Source organism: Sinocyclocheilus rhinocerous, unplaced genomic scaffold, assembly GCF_001515625.1.
Source record: "Sinocyclocheilus rhinocerous isolate Xijiao unplaced genomic scaffold, SAMN03320098_v1.1 scaffold686, whole genome shotgun sequence".
Taxonomy (NCBI): domain Eukaryota; kingdom Metazoa; phylum Chordata; class Actinopteri; order Cypriniformes; family Cyprinidae; genus Sinocyclocheilus; species Sinocyclocheilus rhinocerous.
The window spans coordinates 190,483-210,622 of NW_015647963.1; the positions used below are offsets into that span (position 1 = coordinate 190,483).

Genomic DNA, 20,140 nt, shown 5'->3' on the forward strand with positions numbered 1-20,140 from the left:
ATATGCAGCATGAACCAATCAGCTTGTGCCAAGTCGTTTAACTCTCTGAATATCATCGGTTACATTAACAACCCGTCAGAATGCGCCATCTAGAGTTTCATGTCTGAACTATATATTTACATAATAAAACTAAAACCAAAGCTGGAACCATCAAAAAACAAATCAAAATTTTGTTACTTGAAATAAAAATAATCATTAATTGAAATAAAATAGAAAAAAACAAACTAAAACTTGAATATATAGACATATATGAAAAATTAAAAAATTATGAAAAATCTAAATTAAATATAAAAATAAATAAAATTTAAATACAAAAATCTATTCAAAATATTGATTAAAAACTATGAAAGCTTGTTTCTGCAACAGAAAAAAATTAGAAAATAATTTCAACTTTTCATTTCACAATTCTAACTTTTTTCCTCACTATTATGAGTTTATATCTCGCATTTATTACTTTATAACCCACAAGTGCAAGTTCATATCACAAAATTGTGAGGAAAACAAGTCACAATTACCTTTATTATTTTTTATTCAGTGGCAGAAGCATGCTTCAAAAAAATAAAATAATAAAATAAAAAAAAGTATAATAGTATCTCAATTACACTAAAATGTCACATGACTTGCCAAATATTGATGGTGATTTTGCTGGAGTGGAGATATAATGTGAAGATTGTGACTGTGATGATTTTAAAGGGGTCATATGATGCTGCTAAAAAGAACATTATTTTGTGTATTTGGTGTAATGAAATGTGTTTATGCGGTTTAAAGTAAAAAAAACACATTATTTTCCACATACTGTACATTATTGTTTCTCCTCTATGCCCCGCCTTTTTTTTAATTTGGCATGATGTCATTTCATTAGATTTGTTTTGTTCTCGGGGAAAAAAAACTCTGCTTAAACCAGTTTGCTGGCATTCCATACTGGTCTACAGCACCAAACCCCTCAAAACCTCGATAGACCAGCCTGACCAGATTGGGAGACCAGCTAAGACCAGCAAACCAGTTTAAGCTGGTACAGGATTTGTTTTAGCAGTTTAATACTACTACTACTACTACTAATTTTTTATTTATAATGTGCTTTTCTCATACCCAAAGCCATGCAAGAAATACAAATACTACACAATAAATAAATACAAATAATAAAAACGTAAAATATCTTAAAAAGATGTGTTTTTTTATAAAACAGCTTTTGTAGTTTTTAGCCGTTTTTTACTTGTCAGCACAATATTTTGATTCGGTGCATAAAGTAAAATCACTTGCAAATAAGCAGTTCCATTTATTAACATTAATAATCAGGACAAACTATTCTTCTGCTAAGTAACAATATGCTGCATAACTTTTGTCGTTTACGTTTGCCTAGTAATGTTGCACATGAATATGAAATCGGACTCCGAATCAGTTCTTGGGTTTTTCGGAGGCCTTTGGCCCGGTTTTCAGCAGCTTGTTCTGCTACTGTACAGAGTTGAGTCCCGCCAGCAGCTCCTGCCAAGAGGATATTAATAATCCTCAACAGTTCAGGAGCAGAGATCTGCTGATAAACGGCTGCTTTTGGCCAAAATCTGCTCTTGCAGGAGAGATGAAAGAGACAGAAAGCAGCCGGGATCACAGTCACTCAGCGTCAGTTAACCAAGCACATCGCATTAGGGGTGCGCGGGGCACAAACTAACGAGGGGTTAGTCGTTTTGTTCCACACATGTTTGCGTAACAAAATTTACAGCATTTACTAGTTGCCACATCCACACTATATAGAGACAAAAGTGTGCCAAAATTCAAAAATCTTTTGAAGATATCTCTGAGCATTTATTTTACCATAGCAAAAGTACATTTCTGACTGAAGCAAATTTTTCATCTCAGTTTTTAGTATTCAATTAAAATGAGAGAAATATGCTATTATTTTAATCTCCAATCTGTTATTTATCAGGTTAGATAGTTCTTTAATGCTTTGCTAACTAGCAGAAGACACTAACCGGTTTTAAATTCTTCTTCAATTCTTTTTTCATTAGAACACAAAAAGTGTTAGGTTGTGCCCCGCTCTCCCCTACTTACCGCCAGTGCTATTTTAGCATCACTGAGGTACTATTATAGTCTTTAAAAATTTGCAATTTTTTATTTAAGTTTTACTTATTTTAGTACATCAAGTTAAACTAAATAAAAATGAGAAATTTAAGACTGTCTTTTGGAAACTTAATGGCCAAATTAAGGGTGCATGAAACATCACAATCATTGCATTATATCTCCAGAAAAATCATCATCAATATTTGACAAGTCATATGACAGTATTATCATTATTATTATTATTATATAATGGAATTATTAATAGAATTATTTTAATATAAATGAGATACATTTTTGAGTTAGCTTTAGTAATTTCACCATTTCACAATTTCACCATAGACAGACAGACAGACAGACAGAAAGATAGACAGATAGACATATATATAGATAGACAGACAGACAGACAGACAGACAGATAGATAGATAGATGATAGACATATAGACAGACAGACAAGACAGATAGATAGACAGACAGACAGATAGACATATAGATAGATAGACAGACAGACAGACAGACAGACGGACAGACGGACAAATAGACAGACAGACAGACAGACAGACAGACAGATAGATAGATAGATAGATAGATAGATAGATAGATAGATAGATAGACGGACAGACAGACAGATAGATAGACAGAGACAGACAGATAGACAGACAGACAAATAGACAAATAGACAGTGTGACGAGAGGGGCGGGGCCGAGAGCCGTGGGAACGGAGCGAGGCCGGTGGAGGAAATGCTAATGCACGACACCTGCGGCACTCACCGGTCTCGGACTAACTTACTTTCTGTGGTATTTTTATGCACAATGGTGTTTAGTCTTTCACAAAACATAGCTAACGTAGGGACATTATAACTAACCACCATATTGATTTAAGATCTTAAATATGTCCACTGCTGTTTTTTTACAGTCTGTGGTCCAGCGTTTATCGGGTTGTGCGTCAGTAATAATGGTCCGTGGGGAAACACGGTGTTCCGTGTGTAGTTACAGTAAATGGACTAAACGAAGCCTCGAGGCAAATAATTTGCCTCTGATTTTTTTGTATTCGATTTACTCGAGGTATTCGAGGAATCGTTTCAGCCCTAGTGTAGACCGACTTTAGTTGTTGTGGCGCTCAGTCGTCCGCGAGGGGCTGTCGCGCTGTTTTGTGTTTATTTTATTATTAAAGTTTTGTTTAAGTGTTCGCCGGTTCCCGCCTCCTTCTTCCCGTGACTACGAACTTTGTTACAGACAGATAGATAGATATTATTTTAGTTTAGTTTTAGTTATTTTAGTACTTCAAGTTAAACTAAATGCAAATGAGAAATGCTGCCTTGGAAACCAGCTAAAATAAAATAAATGTAATAAAGTAACGAACATGTTATTTTTAATGAACTTTTAGTTTTAATTAAATAACCCTGCATGAAAGTACACAGTATATTTGTGTCTGGTATTGAAAGACGGCAGTTTTTGAGAAAACTTTTCTCCTAAACATTAGGGAGAAGAACATGTTTTCGTTCGAAGAATGGAGGACAGAACGGGTGAACAGAGAAATCAAAGCAGCCCACAATCGCTGCTGTAAGCGTGTGTTATATGCAGTAATATCAGACATCAGACGCTGAAGCTGGTTTACCCTTCTGTGTTTGTATGTGTGTGTAAGGACTCACTCTCAGGCCTGGGAATCCACTACTGCCGGTTCCTCCAACGGGCCCCTGAAACACAAGCACATCCACCAAACACGTCACAAATCCCACAGTGCATTCAGATCACGAGGCTTTCTTTGTTTTTAACACACTGATTTTGGGCTGAAGACATCAAAGATCTCTACAGCTGTAAGTGGTTTTGGTACAATAACATTCCTGCAAAAACATCCAGAGGAAGCAAATCTATAGCCAAAATACGGGCTTCTGATGGAATTTCTGTCATAATTTGGAATCAGTTTTAATGGGACTAAAAAAAGCATCTAAATTAATAAAATAAGGGACGTACATGATTCTTTACATTATATGGGAAGTTTAGGCCTTTTATAATTCAGAAAGATTTTCTTTAAATTCATAAAAGACACACTGATGACTTTTATAATGGAAGAAATTTAGAATACTTTAGGATAAGGTTAAAATTCCGATACAAATATTTATTTATTTATTTTAGGATTTTTTCGAAGGTGCTTTGATGCACTACCGTTCAAAAGATTAGGGTCGGTAAGATTTTTAATGTTTCTAAAAGAAGTCTCTTCTGCTCACCGATGCTGCATTTATATGATTAAAATTACAGTAAATATTGTGAAATATTTTTAGAATTTAAAACAGCTGTTGTCTATGTGAATATCTGTTACAATGTAATTTATTTCTGTGATGCGCAGCTGTATTTTCAGCATCATTACTCCAGTCTTCAGTGTCACATGATCTTCAGAAATCATTCTAATATGCTGATTTGCTGCTCGAGAAACATTTCTGATTATTATCAGTGTTGAAAACAGTTGTGCTGAATCATATTTTTCTGGAAACAGTGATACATTTTATTTTTCAGGATTCACAGATGAATAGAAAGTTCAAAAGAACAGCATTTATTTGAAATACCAATGTAATAGGAATAGGAGTCTTTACTGTCACTTTTTAATTTTAATGTGTCCTTAGTGAATAAAATAATTCATTATTTTTAAAATAATTCATTATTATTATTTAATCTAATTTAATTAATATTATTTGGTCTTACTTATTTATTCTCCCCAATCATTTGAACGGCAGTGCATATATTATGGTACTGAATATATACATAATACATAATTATTATATATTAAAAACCATAGACTTGTACAATCGTCCAATATGACCAATTATTATTACTATATAACAGAAAAACAGGATGTTTATAAATTGCTGAACCTAAATGTTAAATATTTAAAAATGAAATCATTATAAATCAAATAATTCATTAATTATTAACACATAATTTTAATACATTAATTTAAATAATTTATGCACACATTTGTACTACTGTCCAAAAAAAAATCTATGGTGCTCTTTGGATTTCCCTAAATGAAAATATGAATATAGATCTATTGTCGGAATCTCTTGTGAAGTCCCAGTGAAATAAACGCATCTTAATTCTATATAAGAGTGTTTATCTGATGGCAGCGAGACTCATACCTCGTTTCCATCCGGTCCGGGCGGCCCTCGCTCACCCACATCGCCAACAACACCCTGCGAAAACACTGCATCAGTCTCACATCAGACACACAGCGCTTTTCCATTAGGGCAGATCATGCTTTGTTTGGGTGTCAGTCTGATCTTGTAGTTATTTAACTATCTCCTGATCAGTGCATGTTACTGTAAAGGATCTGCTGTGTAAATGGCAGCGGTTTGTAGTTCAAGGAGAGCGTCTGCATGCTTGCTTGTGTCTTTGAGAGCCCAGGGGCCTCTGAACGTCTTCCAGCAAGCTTTTATCCGCGCTGGAGATGCCTGTGATTAATCATTCTGCTGCAGACGGCGGGCAGGAGCCCAGCTGGCACACGATCCGTGTTGTGATTTTAGCAGGCTCGTGCGTTTGAGGGCTTTCTCAGGACCAACGCTTCCCAAAACTAAACCAAAATGAGCTGCTCTTGAGAGTTTCAAGAAGTGGAGAGTGACTTTATGAAGAATCTCTGAGAATCAAGGAGCGATTTATCAAATGTCTGAAAACCCCTGGTTAAAAGCTGTAGACTTATACAATCATGGTCGACCAATATGATTTCTTAATGGCTGATGCTGATATCTATAAACAATCAATAGAAATCTATAGAAAATCAATCTACAAGATTATTATTATTAATTATTTTTATTATTATAATTATTTATTTATTTGTATTATTAACTCATTCTTTTTATTATTATAATAGTTTTATTTATACATTTATTTATTTACTTATTTTGTTATTATTATTTTTTTTATATATATGATCCAATGTACATAGAATTGCTGAACCTAAATATTAAATAATTACTAAATAAATTATTAAGAATAATTAATTATTTAATAAGTTAGTAGTAGTAGTACTAGTATATGATTTAATGGTAGAAAATAAGATGTACATAAAATTGCTGAATCTAAAAGTTAAATATTAAAAAATTAAATCATTACAAACAATTAATTCATTATTAAATAATTGATTATTTTTATTATTACTTAATGATAGAAAATAAGATGTGAATAAAATGTAAGAACCTAGATGTTACATAAAATTAAATAAGTATAAATAATCAACTATTTAATTAGATTTTATTATTTTTATTATTACTTAATGATAGAAAATAAGATGTGAATAAAATGTAAGAACCTAGATGTTACATAAAATTAAATAAGTATAAATAATTAACTATTTAATTAGATTTTATTATTATTATTATTATTATTATTATTATGTGATTTAATGGAAGAAGATAAGATGTACATAGAATTGCTGAACCTAAATGTCAAATATTCAAAAATGACATAATTACAAATAATTAATTCATTATTTTAAGAGACGACTTAATTTTTAATAAAAGCATTATTATGATTGTGATTATTATTATGATGATCATGATGATTATTATCATTACATGATTTAATGGTGGTAAATAAAATGTACATAAAATTGCTGAATCTAAATAAAACACTTATTTCATATAATATTTACTTGAACTTCACAAGAAAAAAATGTGCTATTGATGCTAATCGTAAAAAGTCGACCAATGCAGATAATTGTCAAGTTGTTTGTACAATAACTTGCAGAATGACGTGTTTATATATTTCTTTTCTTTTCTTTTTTTTTGTTATGCCGCAGAACATTTACCACATGTGCATCATTCAGAATGACCCTCACAACCCCTTTAAGAAGTAAAGCAATGTTTCTGTACTAATGCAGACTTTTATACGTTGCATAACATCTTCCACCAGGACAATGCTGTCGGCTTTACAGCTGGACGGCAGATGACAAGAACAGATTCTTTGTTCATTTTCCTGACTTTTCTTTACCCACAAGTAACTTCATCTGTTTTAAAAATGCATCACTCATTTGCATAATATCCCCTGAAGACAGCTTATGAATGAGGGAGCGTTTACCTGTCTTCCTTTGGGACCCTTGATTCCCACAGGACCCGGAATTCCCTGGAACACATCGAGACGATGGCGGTTACCAAATGATCCGATCTGACACACATTGATCACACTGAGCCGGGGGGCGTCATCCATCTCGACGCTGTTGTCTTGTGTGTTGTGTGTGTCATTCATTTGGGAATTTGAGTCTGTCAGATCGCAGCACTCTCAACACAATGTTCGGGCCTAAACAGCCCATGTGTGTTTGTCAGTCTAACATGTCCGGACGAAACTGCCATTATGCTGATATTAAAGGAATACTGTTGGATATAAACAGCATCTGGAGCCTGTGATCATTTTGACTCGTCCATCAGTATCTAAAGTGAGTGAAACATGCTTTTACAGTAACATATTTACAATGGACGTTTATAGGGCAAGTGCACAGGAGGAGAAACATAAATTATTTAGTAAAAATGCTTCCTATTTGCTCTGTTAATTGTTTAAAACATCCTTTTGAGGTGGAATTACTTTTCTAGGATGAATAAATTTTAACTTAATTTTAAAAATGTAAAATAAAATAAAAAAATATATATAAACGTATAGTCAAATAAAACAAAAACTATTAAAACATATGTTAACTGAAATAAATAACTGACATAAATAATGAAATATACTGTACACATTAGATGGAAAACTTACCAGTTAGTTGCCAAGGCAATATTTCAGGTTTCATTTAGTTTAAGTACTAAATCAATCAATCAATCAATCAAAAAATATTTGTTAATATTTAAAAATAATAATAATAATAATAATGAAAAAAGCACAGAACAAAATTACTAAAAATAAAACTAAAATTAAATTGATAATTCAATATATTTAAAACTATAATAGTACTGTAGCTCAAACAGCAGAGCATGACGCTTGTAATGCCACTAACATGGGTTCGATTCACATGGAATGCATGAACACGAAAAATTTTCATGCAATGCAAGTCGATTTGGATAAAAGTGTCTGTCAAATGCATAAATGTATTACTGTAATTTCTGAGAGTGAAGTTTGCTGCATGTACTATACCACTGATACACAGCTAAACTGACCAGCATAAACAGGTTTTATCTGGTCCTGATATGAGACAGGGTTGGTATCACACCAGTCTCAGGTTAACATGTAATATTTAAGCTAGTTGCATATTTTAGAGGTTTTTCACATCACTGCATGCTGGCCCACTACATATTCATTGTAAGTGCATTACAGTAAACATACTTCTGTCATTTTACAAACTGAGGGATGATTCAAAAAGAATTTTTGTAGCAATCAACAGCATGTTTCTTTTCTTAAATTAATGCTAACGGCATATGCTTGTTCCTTGCATCTCATTTGCATTATTATGAAATTATAATGTATAACTGCGCATTTGAACTTACTCGCTCTCCCTCCAGTCCTGGCGGTCCTGCAACTCCTGGAGGTCCGATGAAGCCCTGATACAGAAAAACAGACACACGTCACTGATAGATCAAAACCACATGTTTACAGTACATTTGTCAAACTCCTCCTACACAACATCTTTCATCAGAGTGTCCCCAAATTGTGTTCAGATTATCCTGATACCATGCCGGTCAAAAGTTGTTAAGAGTGCTCTGATGTACCATTTACGAATAATGCATTAATAAATTCAATGGCAAAGAACAAGACGCAAGGCTGTATCTGTGAAATGCTTTGGTATATTGGAATGAAATTTGGTGCAAGTCATCGACTCCATGCCCTGATGGTACAAGAGCAGTTAAGAGACAGCGCCACCTACTGGACAAGAAAAATTGAATTTTTAATAAGCCATGAGCCTAAAATCTCCACCTATGATATGACTGAACAAACCTACTTACAGTATTGATACCATTGGGTTGTCTAGCCACATAATTTCAGATTGCTGTATTTTGATTTAAAAATTACTTGCTAAAAACTCGACTGATCTTATTTCCTCACCAGATTATTAACACAGATTCACTTTGAACGACAAGATACAGCCTCATTTATCATCCTCATTTTATCTGTCACCTTTTAAAACTGTAGATTGCTTTTGATCTCATTGATTTACAAGTAATGTACACATAATGCAGCTTACTTCCTTCAATAACACACAGAACAATATGCTCATGTCAGCATCAGGTGTGATAACGTCATTTTTTCCACATGCTTTAACACACTGGACACAAATCATTCAGTGTGGAGTGTGAGCAATTGCTTGTGTTTTTGTTTGCTGTTGAGTGCTATATGTGCCATTCTTCTTCTTGTTAAGTGAGATAACATGTACTATCAGTCAGAGATGAAAGAAACGGCCCTCCTCCCGTCTCTGCACATTCCTGTGCCATGGCACACTGCCAGATGTTGAAAGGACTTGCGTTTCTGAAAAATGCAACATCTCTGAGATGCAGCAGTCGCATCTTGACTTTGGACAGCTCACTGATTCTTGAGTACTGGGACAAAACAGGCTAGAGGACTGCAAAAATAAAAGGTCATGCATCATGGAATAATTTTAAGATGATAATTGAGATGAGAATCTGTTCTACATGTTCAGATGTATTCACCAACTTTTGGGTGCAACTACCCGTTTCTTCTATTTTGCCCCAAAATGTGTTTTTTCTTCACTGTTGTGCGGGTCAACAGCAACAACAAATGCAAAAATAATTTGCAAGGATCTGATCTTCTCTTCATTCTCCTTTCAACTTCCCAGAGATCCTCTATATCTCTCTCTCTTTGTTATCCGTTCTTGTGGCTCTCAGTGAGATGATGTAAGAGTTCAGTCACTATATTTTGACAGGAAACCATGAGATGGCTGCTGTACGTACATTGACACCTTTAGGTCCAGGGTTTCCCTCCGGTCCTGCCAAACCCTGCAAGACAAAAGACATCAACGTTACACATGATCACGTTACACATGACACATACACACAACAGACATCACGAATCCTGCAAAAAACACGTCCAGGTCATATTTTACCATAAAATCAAAATGAAACAATTAAATGGGCTTAATTGCTATAAAAACACAAATGTTAATTAATAAATAAAAAAATAAAAAAATCTTACAAAAGTCCTATTTTAAAATACAAAATCAAAATTTTCTTTAGATTTTTTGGGGGTTGTTTTCATCTCTGTACTCAGGACTAAACTGTCCCTAGCAATAATTTTGATCAAACAATTAAATGTATATGTAACCATATATGTAACCGTATATGTAATTTCGGCCGCATCTAATCGAATCACATATCGCGAATCATTTGATTCAGAACGGGACTTCGCAGCGGGTTCGCAAATCATTTGCCTCAGATCGGGACTTCGGAGCGCGTATCGTGAACTAACACCTTAAGAAGACACATGTGATGAATACAGAGAGTATTCTCTTTTGAGTAGTCAAACAATCCAAAGAAAACTTCTTTAAAACAGAAAGAAAAGTCACTTACAAAATGAGACTGGATGAACATTAAACAAATCTGACCAAAATTTCTCATTGCCAAAACAAGTGAAGGACATCTTCCTCAGAAGAGTGCTAAAAACAGCAAAAAACCGCAACTTGGAAAGAAAACATCTGCAACACAAGTGTTTATTTTATTGAACTTTATCTATTTGCGTCTGTAGATTTCAATTACAATCCATATCTTTATTCCTAAAAACAAGGTAAAACAATTTTTTTTTTCTGGCTGCTGACAGTATTTTCTGATTTATGGAGTGATAAAAAGAGAATTCCAAAATACCCTCAGTAAAAACCTTTAACTCTAATATGTCAACGAAATCAAGCTAGAATTTTGAAACTGGCTTTATCCAATGTTCAGATTTATGTCCTGTAAATGTACGCAGACTAGAACAATTGTCTTAAAGTCCTGATATTAATCAGTTGGGGAAGTATGGTGATTTCTATTAGTTTCATTTTTACCCGATTCACCTTGCCTTCAAATGTTTATCATTGCATATTGTGTGCTGTTTCACAAACTACTTTTAAAAATACTTGGCAACGCACAGTATACTGCGCAGTACATTCTGAACAGCTGCCTGATATTACATTTAAATTTAGAATCAAGCTTAATATTTCAAATTTTGGAACAAGATGAAGTAACACAGTTTTTCTTGTTTTTTAGTGGATATTGGTCACTGCACCTGCCTGCCAGGGTAACCTGCCGCCCCAGATATGCCCGGCAATCCTGGCAAACCCTGAGGAGAAAAGAAGGAAAAACGTGAATGAGAGATGAGAGCGGCTGCCAGTGGACGAATAGAGCCGCTATTGTTCCCTGTGGCATCTCTTTCTCAAAGCATCCACGGGCCGGAGCGGCTCTCCGCGGCCTGACCCTGGCTGAAGTCCAGACGGCGGCTCCTCTCCGCTGCGCGACTCCAGCGCGGATCATCTTTGCATCAGATGACTGCATATAAAGACTGCGCTTTGTGACTGAATGAAACTTTCCATGTATTGAGTTCCAAACCTTCCGGACTCAGTTATTGAGGAGGTACAAAGGTACAACTCATAGATCTGTTTAATGCCATGTCAAACATGCAGGGAGGGATGGAGAGAGAATTAAACCAGATCGTACGGGCAAAATATGTGCGACAGGATGTTCAGCTCCATCTATTGAAGAAAATCTGACAGGTGTTGACAAAAAATATACATTTTGCATTTCACACATGCATTAAATGTAGCAGCCAGTTTGTTTATTTATTTATTGTTGCTACTAACAGGAACTACTTAAATTGAAGGAATTTATCGAAAAATCCTCAGGGAGGGATGGAGAGAGAATTAAACCAGATCGTACGGGCAAAATATGTGCGACAGGATGGCTGCTATATGAAAGAGAGATTAAATATAATGCTAAAACCTAGCTCCATCTATTGAAGAAAATCTGACAGGTGTTGACAAAAAATATAAATTTTGCATTTCACACATGCATTAAATGTAGCAGCCAGTTTGTTTATTTATTTATTGTTGCTACTAACAGGAACTACTTAAATTGAAGGAATTTATCGAAAAATCCTGAAATTACAAAAAATCTATAAAACTCAACAGTTGTGTGGCCTTATTAAACTCACATAAGGTGAAATTTAGATTTTATGAAAGTTTAGCAGAGACACCACCGTGAAATATTATGAAATATGAATATTTAATATCTGTTTGAATTTGAATTGTATTGCTTTATGGTCCGGAGGTCATTTACATATCTTCAGTACAGTAAAGCAATTAATTAATCTAGTATAAATGCTGCTTTGACTTGTTAAACTGTTCAGATTGCATTAATTTTAAATAGCATTACCACTTTTTCTAAGCAACTTGTAGCAACCGTTTACCAAAAGGCAGCTTGACTGTAATTAGGCTACTTTAAAGAAAACGTTAGCGGTGATTACCCATGCAATAGTCTGCCGTGTTTTTTAGTGCATTGCTATGCTAAGGTGTTGCTTACTGTATCAATATTACGCAGAAAACTGGAACAAAGATGCCAAAAAATAGGGTAATTTTCAAGATGATCACTCCATAGTAATGCACTAAAAGAACAACTTAGCATTTACGCACCTAGTATTTTGGCAGCGGCTTTTGCATGGGCAAGCAGCATTAACGTTTTTATTAAAGGGGTCATATGATGCAATTTCAAGTTTTCCTTTCTCTTTGGAGTGTTACAAGCTCTTGGTGCATAAAGAAGATCTGTAAAGTTGCAAAGACTAAAGTCTCAAATCCAAAGAGATATTCCTTATAAAAGTTAAGAGTCAACCACGCCTACCTAAAACGCCTCGTTCTAATACGCCCCCATATGTCTACGTCACTACATGGAAATATTAGCATAATGCCGCCCAAATGTGCACGCAATCGTTCACATTTCCGACGCGTGCTTGTGGTGTTCGGCCAATCACAATGCACTGGGTCAGCTGGCCAATCAGAGCAGACTGCGCTTGTCAAAGGAGGGGGCTTTGTTGAAAACGACGTGTTTGAGAGAGGCGGGGCATAGAGGACAGTAGAGGACAGTATTTGAAAAATAATGTGTTTTTTGAACATTAAAGCATGTCAACATATTCTGTTACACCAAATACACAAAATAATGATCTTTAAAATAGCATCATATGACCCCTTTAAAGTAGATCAATTACAATAAAACTGCTTTTTAAAAAATTTAGCTATAGTACAATTTGCTAATTGAAAGCAGCTAATTATTGAAGGTATATAAGGAAGACAATCCGCATAGTTTATTTAACAAATCACAGCTAGCTTTACACTAGTAATAATTCATGCAATACTTGCCACTTAAAAAATAGCTTTACTGTCAAGCTACTTAAGTTAATAATAACAGTGATACTTGACTTAGCAAGCACCACTAGTTAAATATGGCTTGTGGTCTGAAAAATGACAGCTTCAAAGCAGCTTCCCGGACACTAAATTACTGAAGCGGTAGTTGAACATGTCAATGTGAGGACCTCACAAACAGGCCGACATCCAGACATGCGTTTCATCCACTCACCTGTTCTCCGGGCAGACCTGCTGGTCCAGGATAGCCTTTGGGACCCTGCAGGCGAAAAAAAAGAAAGCAGATTATGACACGACTCTTTTACAGAATGCCGGTAAGAATGCAAAACAAAGAATTTTCCCATTTCCCTACAATGTTAAGAACAAGGAGAAACAGAGAGACTTGTACTTGATGTTCTATCTTTTCCACATTTCTGGGGATTTTTTTTTGTGCCTAAAGTCCCAGTGGCCTCAGATAAGACTAATAGCCCTTAAGAATTTCCCCAGAACTGTCAAAACCCTTTAAAGCCTTCCGCGTCTGACAGCTCCAGCTCGAGCCCATGAAAGAAAGACAAGTCACGACAGTGAGACGGGGAGGGGAGGTCAGAAAACCTCACCTTGAAACATTTCTTGTGTGCTGGAACCAATCAGTGCCAATTTTACTGAAGCACAACAATGCAATCCTAAAGTCAGTTGTGCAAATATATCTCCGAATGGAATAGTTTGATATTTAGATGCCTGATTTAATAGAGGTACCGACAGCTGTCTGCCAGCAGGTGGCGCTGTGTGTCGGACCGAGCAGAGAGGCTCAAGTGTGGTGCAATCCTCTGATTTGGAAAATTCCAGGCCTTCTGCGGAGCAGCCGAGAGGACAATGACGCATCAGAGAGGTCACTGTGATTTACGCCTGACCTGGTCTGGACCTGCAGGACTATTTCTGCTCAAGCTCTTTAAACATTTTACTGCAAAAGCTGAGTGCTCCAGATACTAATGACCTATAAAAACAGCATTTAAACGGACTGCTTAAGTTTAGCACGCTCAAGATCAAAGACTCCAGCATTCAGCAGGAGTGAGGTGAGATGGTTCAACATGAAATGAAAGTCAAGACAATTTGATCACTTCTACTAAGGACTTTTCACAATCAACTCCCATTCTGCATTGTTACCTCACTGAGTATCTTGTTTCACTCTGAACAGGTCACATTATGGAAGTAAAATCGGAAGCCTTCACCTATGCAGGTAAACAAAAAGTTGTGCAACAAATGACTCAGTAGCTTTTAGGATTGGTATCCCAGCCCGCAGCTCAGATGGGTTGATAAAGCAAGAAACGTGGACAAACTTAATTTGATCAGCCTCTAAGTCTTTTGAATGCATGCTGACATGAAGCCATTTGTCTTTGGAGGTAAATCAATGACTTCTCTCATGACTTGATCTAGTCTATCAACGGTTCTGGTTTCACCTGCAGATCCGGCCAGGATCCACAAACCTAACACTACAGATCTGCTTTTTATCACTTCTCGGGTTGTGACAACTGACCTTTCAAAACCAACTAAAAGCCCCGACGCAACAGAAAAGAGCTCTTTCCAAAAGGCCTCCATTTCCAAAGAAAACTCCACTTGGAGAACATTAATTTTCTGAGAGTTGAGCCACACAAAAACAGTCTCGACTGTGCTCTTGGGATTGCAAGTGAAAATCCGATTACACTTGGCCACTGTTAGCAAAAGACTGACCTAAAACGAGCTCTGGCCAAACATTTCTAGTCAAGACAGAAAGGACTTTGCAAGGCCTTTGATTCTCTTCACCTCACAAACCAAAACAAGAGCTACTGAATACCCCTCATTAAATCTGCCAATGCTCTCGCAACAAACTACCCTCACAAACCCTCCTACTCAAGTCACAGACCTTAAATATTACAAAAACACATTCTCTAGCTGAGTTACGTGAGCTAAAACTTACACCAGTTGCGCTTTTGAAGATGCAACATAGGACTGTTCATGTCATCAGGAGCGTGCCACCCTGCAGAGTGCCTTTCCTCTAAAAGACGACCCTTGACCTCTGCGGGGTCTCAGGTTCTATAGGGGCTCCCAGGTGACAGCGGTCCCCGAGCAAAGTTACGTCTTGAGAAGTGTGAACAGACCTTCGCCTGCCCCAAAAACACCACACAGGGTCTTTATTCTGGTTCGTAACCCAATCCAGCCGCTGCTCAGGGGGGCCTTGTCGCTGTGGTGGTAGTAACGGATATTGTATGACTGCTGTGGAGAATGAAACACTGCACCTCACCGATGCAAACAGCCCATAATTCAGCTGAAACGGGCTCTCTGGCAGTAAGGTAGAAGAGAAGGACTTACCTTTAGACCTGGTTCACCTCTAGGACCCTGTGGACCCAGCCGTCCTCTTTCACCCTGAAATAATAAAAGAGAAGAAACTCAGTGTTGACCTTCATCACCTGAGGGTCATACTTAGATGACGAAAACAGAAGCAATTTAAGCACAAGCATTTCTGCCACCATTTACTCTTCGCCCTAATTTTTCAACGCTTTTCTTTCTGGGAAATCAAACAAACACCCATATTTTGTATAATTTGCATGCTTCTCGTTTCCATAGAATTAAAATGAGTGGGAATTGGAGCTGCTGAGCTCCACAAATGACCAAAAAGCACCATAAAAGGTCATCATTGTCAAATTGTGCCTGCGTTCTCCACCAAGTTTGATATTAATGGTTGTTGTGTGTCTTGTGAATGATCTCCATTGATGCCAAACCTGACAAGACACATTTTGATTGACACTTTGATATTTGAATTATACATGTTTTGGAATTTTTGGTGCCAAGGTTTCCTGACCATTTTTATTGTAGAGCAGCTTTGAAATTCTGCGCAAGTTTTGCTTTAGTTATGTGTTCCATGTAACAAGAGAGTCCTACGGATTTGGAACAACATGAAGGTGAGTTCTGTCATGACAACTCTCGGAGAGGTTAGCATTGTAAAATACATGGCACTGAGACTTGCTACTGCCAATACATCCACAGACATGCTGCTGTGAGCATTTAAGAAATACTGCTACTGCACATATAACATATATGAAATTATATATTTCATATATGTTATATGTGCAGTAGCATATATGAAAAAAAACCCATATATAACACAGTGGAGCTGGGGAAGGTGGAGGGTTTCTGAAGCGCGTTGCAACTGCTACAGCAAGCACTAGCCAAGTATTTGAACGCTGAGCAGCAAGCTCATTGGCTGCTATTGCGAAAATAAACCAATCAGCTGCGCTATGTGAATGATGATATAATTCTATCAGATTGAGTTAGAACCTATCGGCCTGCGCCATCTAGAGTTTCATGACAGAACTTTGTATTAAATTATGACACAATTTTCACTTTTGGGTGAACTATCCCTTTAAAGGACACAAAACCAATGAGTGATTGTTGTAGTTTAAGGCTTTAGGGCTGTAAATACAAAGACATTTCCAACAACGCTAAGAGAAAAGATGTTGTAGTTCGTGTTTGTGGATCATTTACCTTATCGCCCGTCGGCGCTTGACCTGGGGACAGTCCAGGATCACCTTTTGCACCCTGGGACATAAACAAAATGCACAACGTTAATTCAGTTTGATGTTATATATTTAATAAAACGAGCTGTCAAAGCATGTCTAAAATTCCATACAAGCAAACCAAGTTCTTCTGTGCTGACAGATTAAGGCAAGTGATAACAGTGGATTTGGATAGATTTAAGAGGCAAAAGCTGCTTCCTACATGTATGCAAACACACACTAAACCTCAGAATAATACAGTTTTCAATCTATTATGCAGTGAATAAGATGATCAGAAATGGACTGTTGATATCTGAACCCATTCATTCATTACTTTATTAATCCATCTATCAATGCACCAATTATCACCATCAATCATTTCATCCATGCACATTAGCCATCAATCATGTGTTGATCAACATGAATCATCCATACATCCATAATCATTCACTGACTCCATTCATTGATTGATTCATTCAATCTCATTTTGTACAATATTGTGCTTTTTGTACTACAAAATACTTTTTAATTGCATCTAAAATGCAAAGGGAGTCACTGGAAGTTCACTGGAAGAAAAAGCTCATGGCACGGACTAAATTTAGCATGTCAATCAAACAACTCCAAATCCATTCAGGTATGAATGAAAGTTTTAATCCTTGAAACGAGCAGTTTGACGGAAACACAATTGCTGTCAATCAACACTAGACAGCACAGATCTGATGCCTACGAAATGCCACTTTACTAAAGCAAACCCTGCCACGATCCGCTGACTTTAGACTGAAAAACCAAACGTCAACAGAGCAGATGAGCTGCATTCATGTCTTCAAGTAAACATGTTACAGCCAAACCTCTCAAACCTGTGAAGCCCATCTCATCTCATTCTCTATCTCATCCCTAAAGTCTTAAGAAGGGATATAAAGCACAAAGCGCTACAGCTCCGTCTTGTTTCTCCAGCAGACACATGACTCATCTGTGGGCTGCACTGAGATGCTTCACAGTTTCCACCATCTCCAACTGCGTTCGAGCTCAGATCGGCCCCCGGTGATGATATCTGCAGCGGGACGACCCTGCTGCCCACTCAGGTCACCTCTGAATGGACAGAGAGACGAACATTTTGTCCTGAAGCTTGATGGGAAAATCAGATTGGCGTATTTGGCACTTTTGAATATAAAGGTCAAGTGTTCAGATTAAATGGGAAAGAAACAACATGAATCTCTTTTGTTTCTCCTAGACAGCAAAATAGAGAAGAAATGGAGTCCTCCTGCTTCTCAGATGCTTCTCTCGGTAATCTCACACTTCTCCTAGAAAACAGTGGTTTTGACTCCAAGGCCTCCCAACTGTCCTCAACAATATTTGAAGGCCCCATGACTTTTCCATTTGTTTGTGATTTTGGCCTAGAAAACAAAATGTAACTAGAAAAATGTATATTCTTTTTTTTTTTTTTAATGCAATTTTATTACTTTATTTGATTAGATTAAAATTTACTTTAGATTACTTGACTTTTCCAGGTCTAGACATTACACTTTTAAAATTAGGAAAAATTATATTCTTGTTTTATTAATTTACATGATTAGATTATGTATTTTTAATTAAATTACATGGCTTTTCTAGGTCTAGAAATATCACTTTTAAAATGAAAAAAAAAGAATATTCTTTTTAAAATGCATTTTTACTAATTTACATGATTAAATTACATAATTTTTTTATTAAATATTAAATATAAATATGAAATATTTTATTCATTTTTATTACATGACTTTTTCAGGTCTAGAAATCAGTCTTTTAAAACAAGAAAAATTTATATTCTTTTAAAAAATTTCAAAATTGTATTAATTTATGTAATTAATTATGTTTATTAAATTAATTGACTTTTCCAGGTCTAGAAATTACACTTAAAATTATATATATATATATATTCTTCTTTTTTTATTTTATTTACGTAATTACACTATGTAATTCTTATTAATTTATGTGACTTTACCAGGTCTAGAAATCACACTTTTAAAATGAGGAAAATGTATATTCTTTTTAAAAAGGCAATTTTATTCATTCATGTCATTAGATGACAACATTTTTATTACATTACATGACTTTTTCAGGTCTAGAAATCACACATTTATAATGCAAGTTCTTTTTAAAAGTGCAATGTTATTCATTTAAGTAATCAGATTATGTAATTTTTATTAAATTACCTGACTTTCCCTGGTCTAGAAATTCCACATTTAAAATGAGAAAGAAGTACATTATTTTTAAAAGGCAATTTTGTTCATTTATGTCATTAGATTACATATGTTTTTTAAATAAATTATGTGACTTTTTCAGGTCTAGAAATCACAATTCTATAATTAGAATTAAAATGCAATTTTATTAATTTACGTGATTAGATTATGTAAATTGTATTAAATTACATGACTTTTCCAGGTCTAGAAATTAGGCTGCCTCATATATCTAGGATTTCCGATGGAAAATAGTTGTTGAGGGAGTGAATTAAAATTAGAAATATATAGATTTTTGGTTGTTTTATCTGATCTTAATGCTTGTTTTGTCTTATTTTCTATAATTTCAAGTCATCCTGGTTGAGAAACACTACATCAGAGTTTCAGAAGAGATCTCAATGTCTCTCAGACTGGACAATATACTAAAGTCAATATGAACTCAAATACTGCTCATCTAATTCTCCCAATATCAAATGATTTTTATTTCTCCAAATTAATTTTAGGAGAAACATAAGGATGAGATTTAACCTAAACATAACGGCGGTCTCCATTAAGTCTCCTGAGCTGTGAAAGAGCAGCATCAGAGCGTTGAATCTTTGCTTTAGGAAACCCTCGTCACACTGAGCTGCAATTAGTGGTGAAAGCGAGCGAGTGCAGTGTGGTTGTGGGAGCCCGTAGACGTCTGCTGCTGTAAATCATCCACACGGGTTTACGCGCAACGCTACCCTCCAGACTCGCTCTGCTGCCACCCGGCAGGCTTTACGAGCCACATCACTTCCAGTCGGGTCGTATTAAAGTACGCAGGGGTCAGTAAAGACCTGCACATGTTCAACGTGACAGACGCACACAGAAACAGACAGACTGAAATCTCCAGTGCAACTACTAATCTGACCAATTAATTTGTCATGGAGAATTTGATCTAAAGGCAAATCAGAATTGTGTTTTGGTTTTTAGTCCACATGTACACAAACACAAATCTACAATATACAGTCTTTCTCCTCTTGAAAATTGAGAAATAATACTGATGACATTCCTGCACTACACAGAATGTT

General features: G+C 35.8%; 1 protein-coding gene across 1 annotated transcript in view; it reads right to left on the reverse strand.

Annotated features, from left to right (window-relative positions):
* Positions 1–20,140, reverse strand: part of LOC107709510 (collagen alpha-1(XXIV) chain-like) — a 125,639-nt gene that overhangs the window by 74,282 nt on the left and 31,217 nt on the right. The window contains exons 6-14 of the mRNA XM_016514004.1: positions 16,862–16,915; positions 15,689–15,742; positions 13,578–13,622; positions 11,242–11,295; positions 9,936–9,980; positions 8,517–8,570; positions 7,120–7,164; positions 5,187–5,240; positions 3,705–3,749 (exon numbers count right to left, since the gene is read on the reverse strand). Coding sequence (XP_016369490.1) covers positions 3,705–3,749; positions 5,187–5,240; positions 7,120–7,164; positions 8,517–8,570; positions 9,936–9,980; positions 11,242–11,295; positions 13,578–13,622; positions 15,689–15,742; positions 16,862–16,915 — 450 coding nt within the window. The remainder of the gene's footprint in view (positions 1–3,704; positions 3,750–5,186; positions 5,241–7,119; positions 7,165–8,516; positions 8,571–9,935; positions 9,981–11,241; positions 11,296–13,577; positions 13,623–15,688; positions 15,743–16,861; positions 16,916–20,140) is intronic.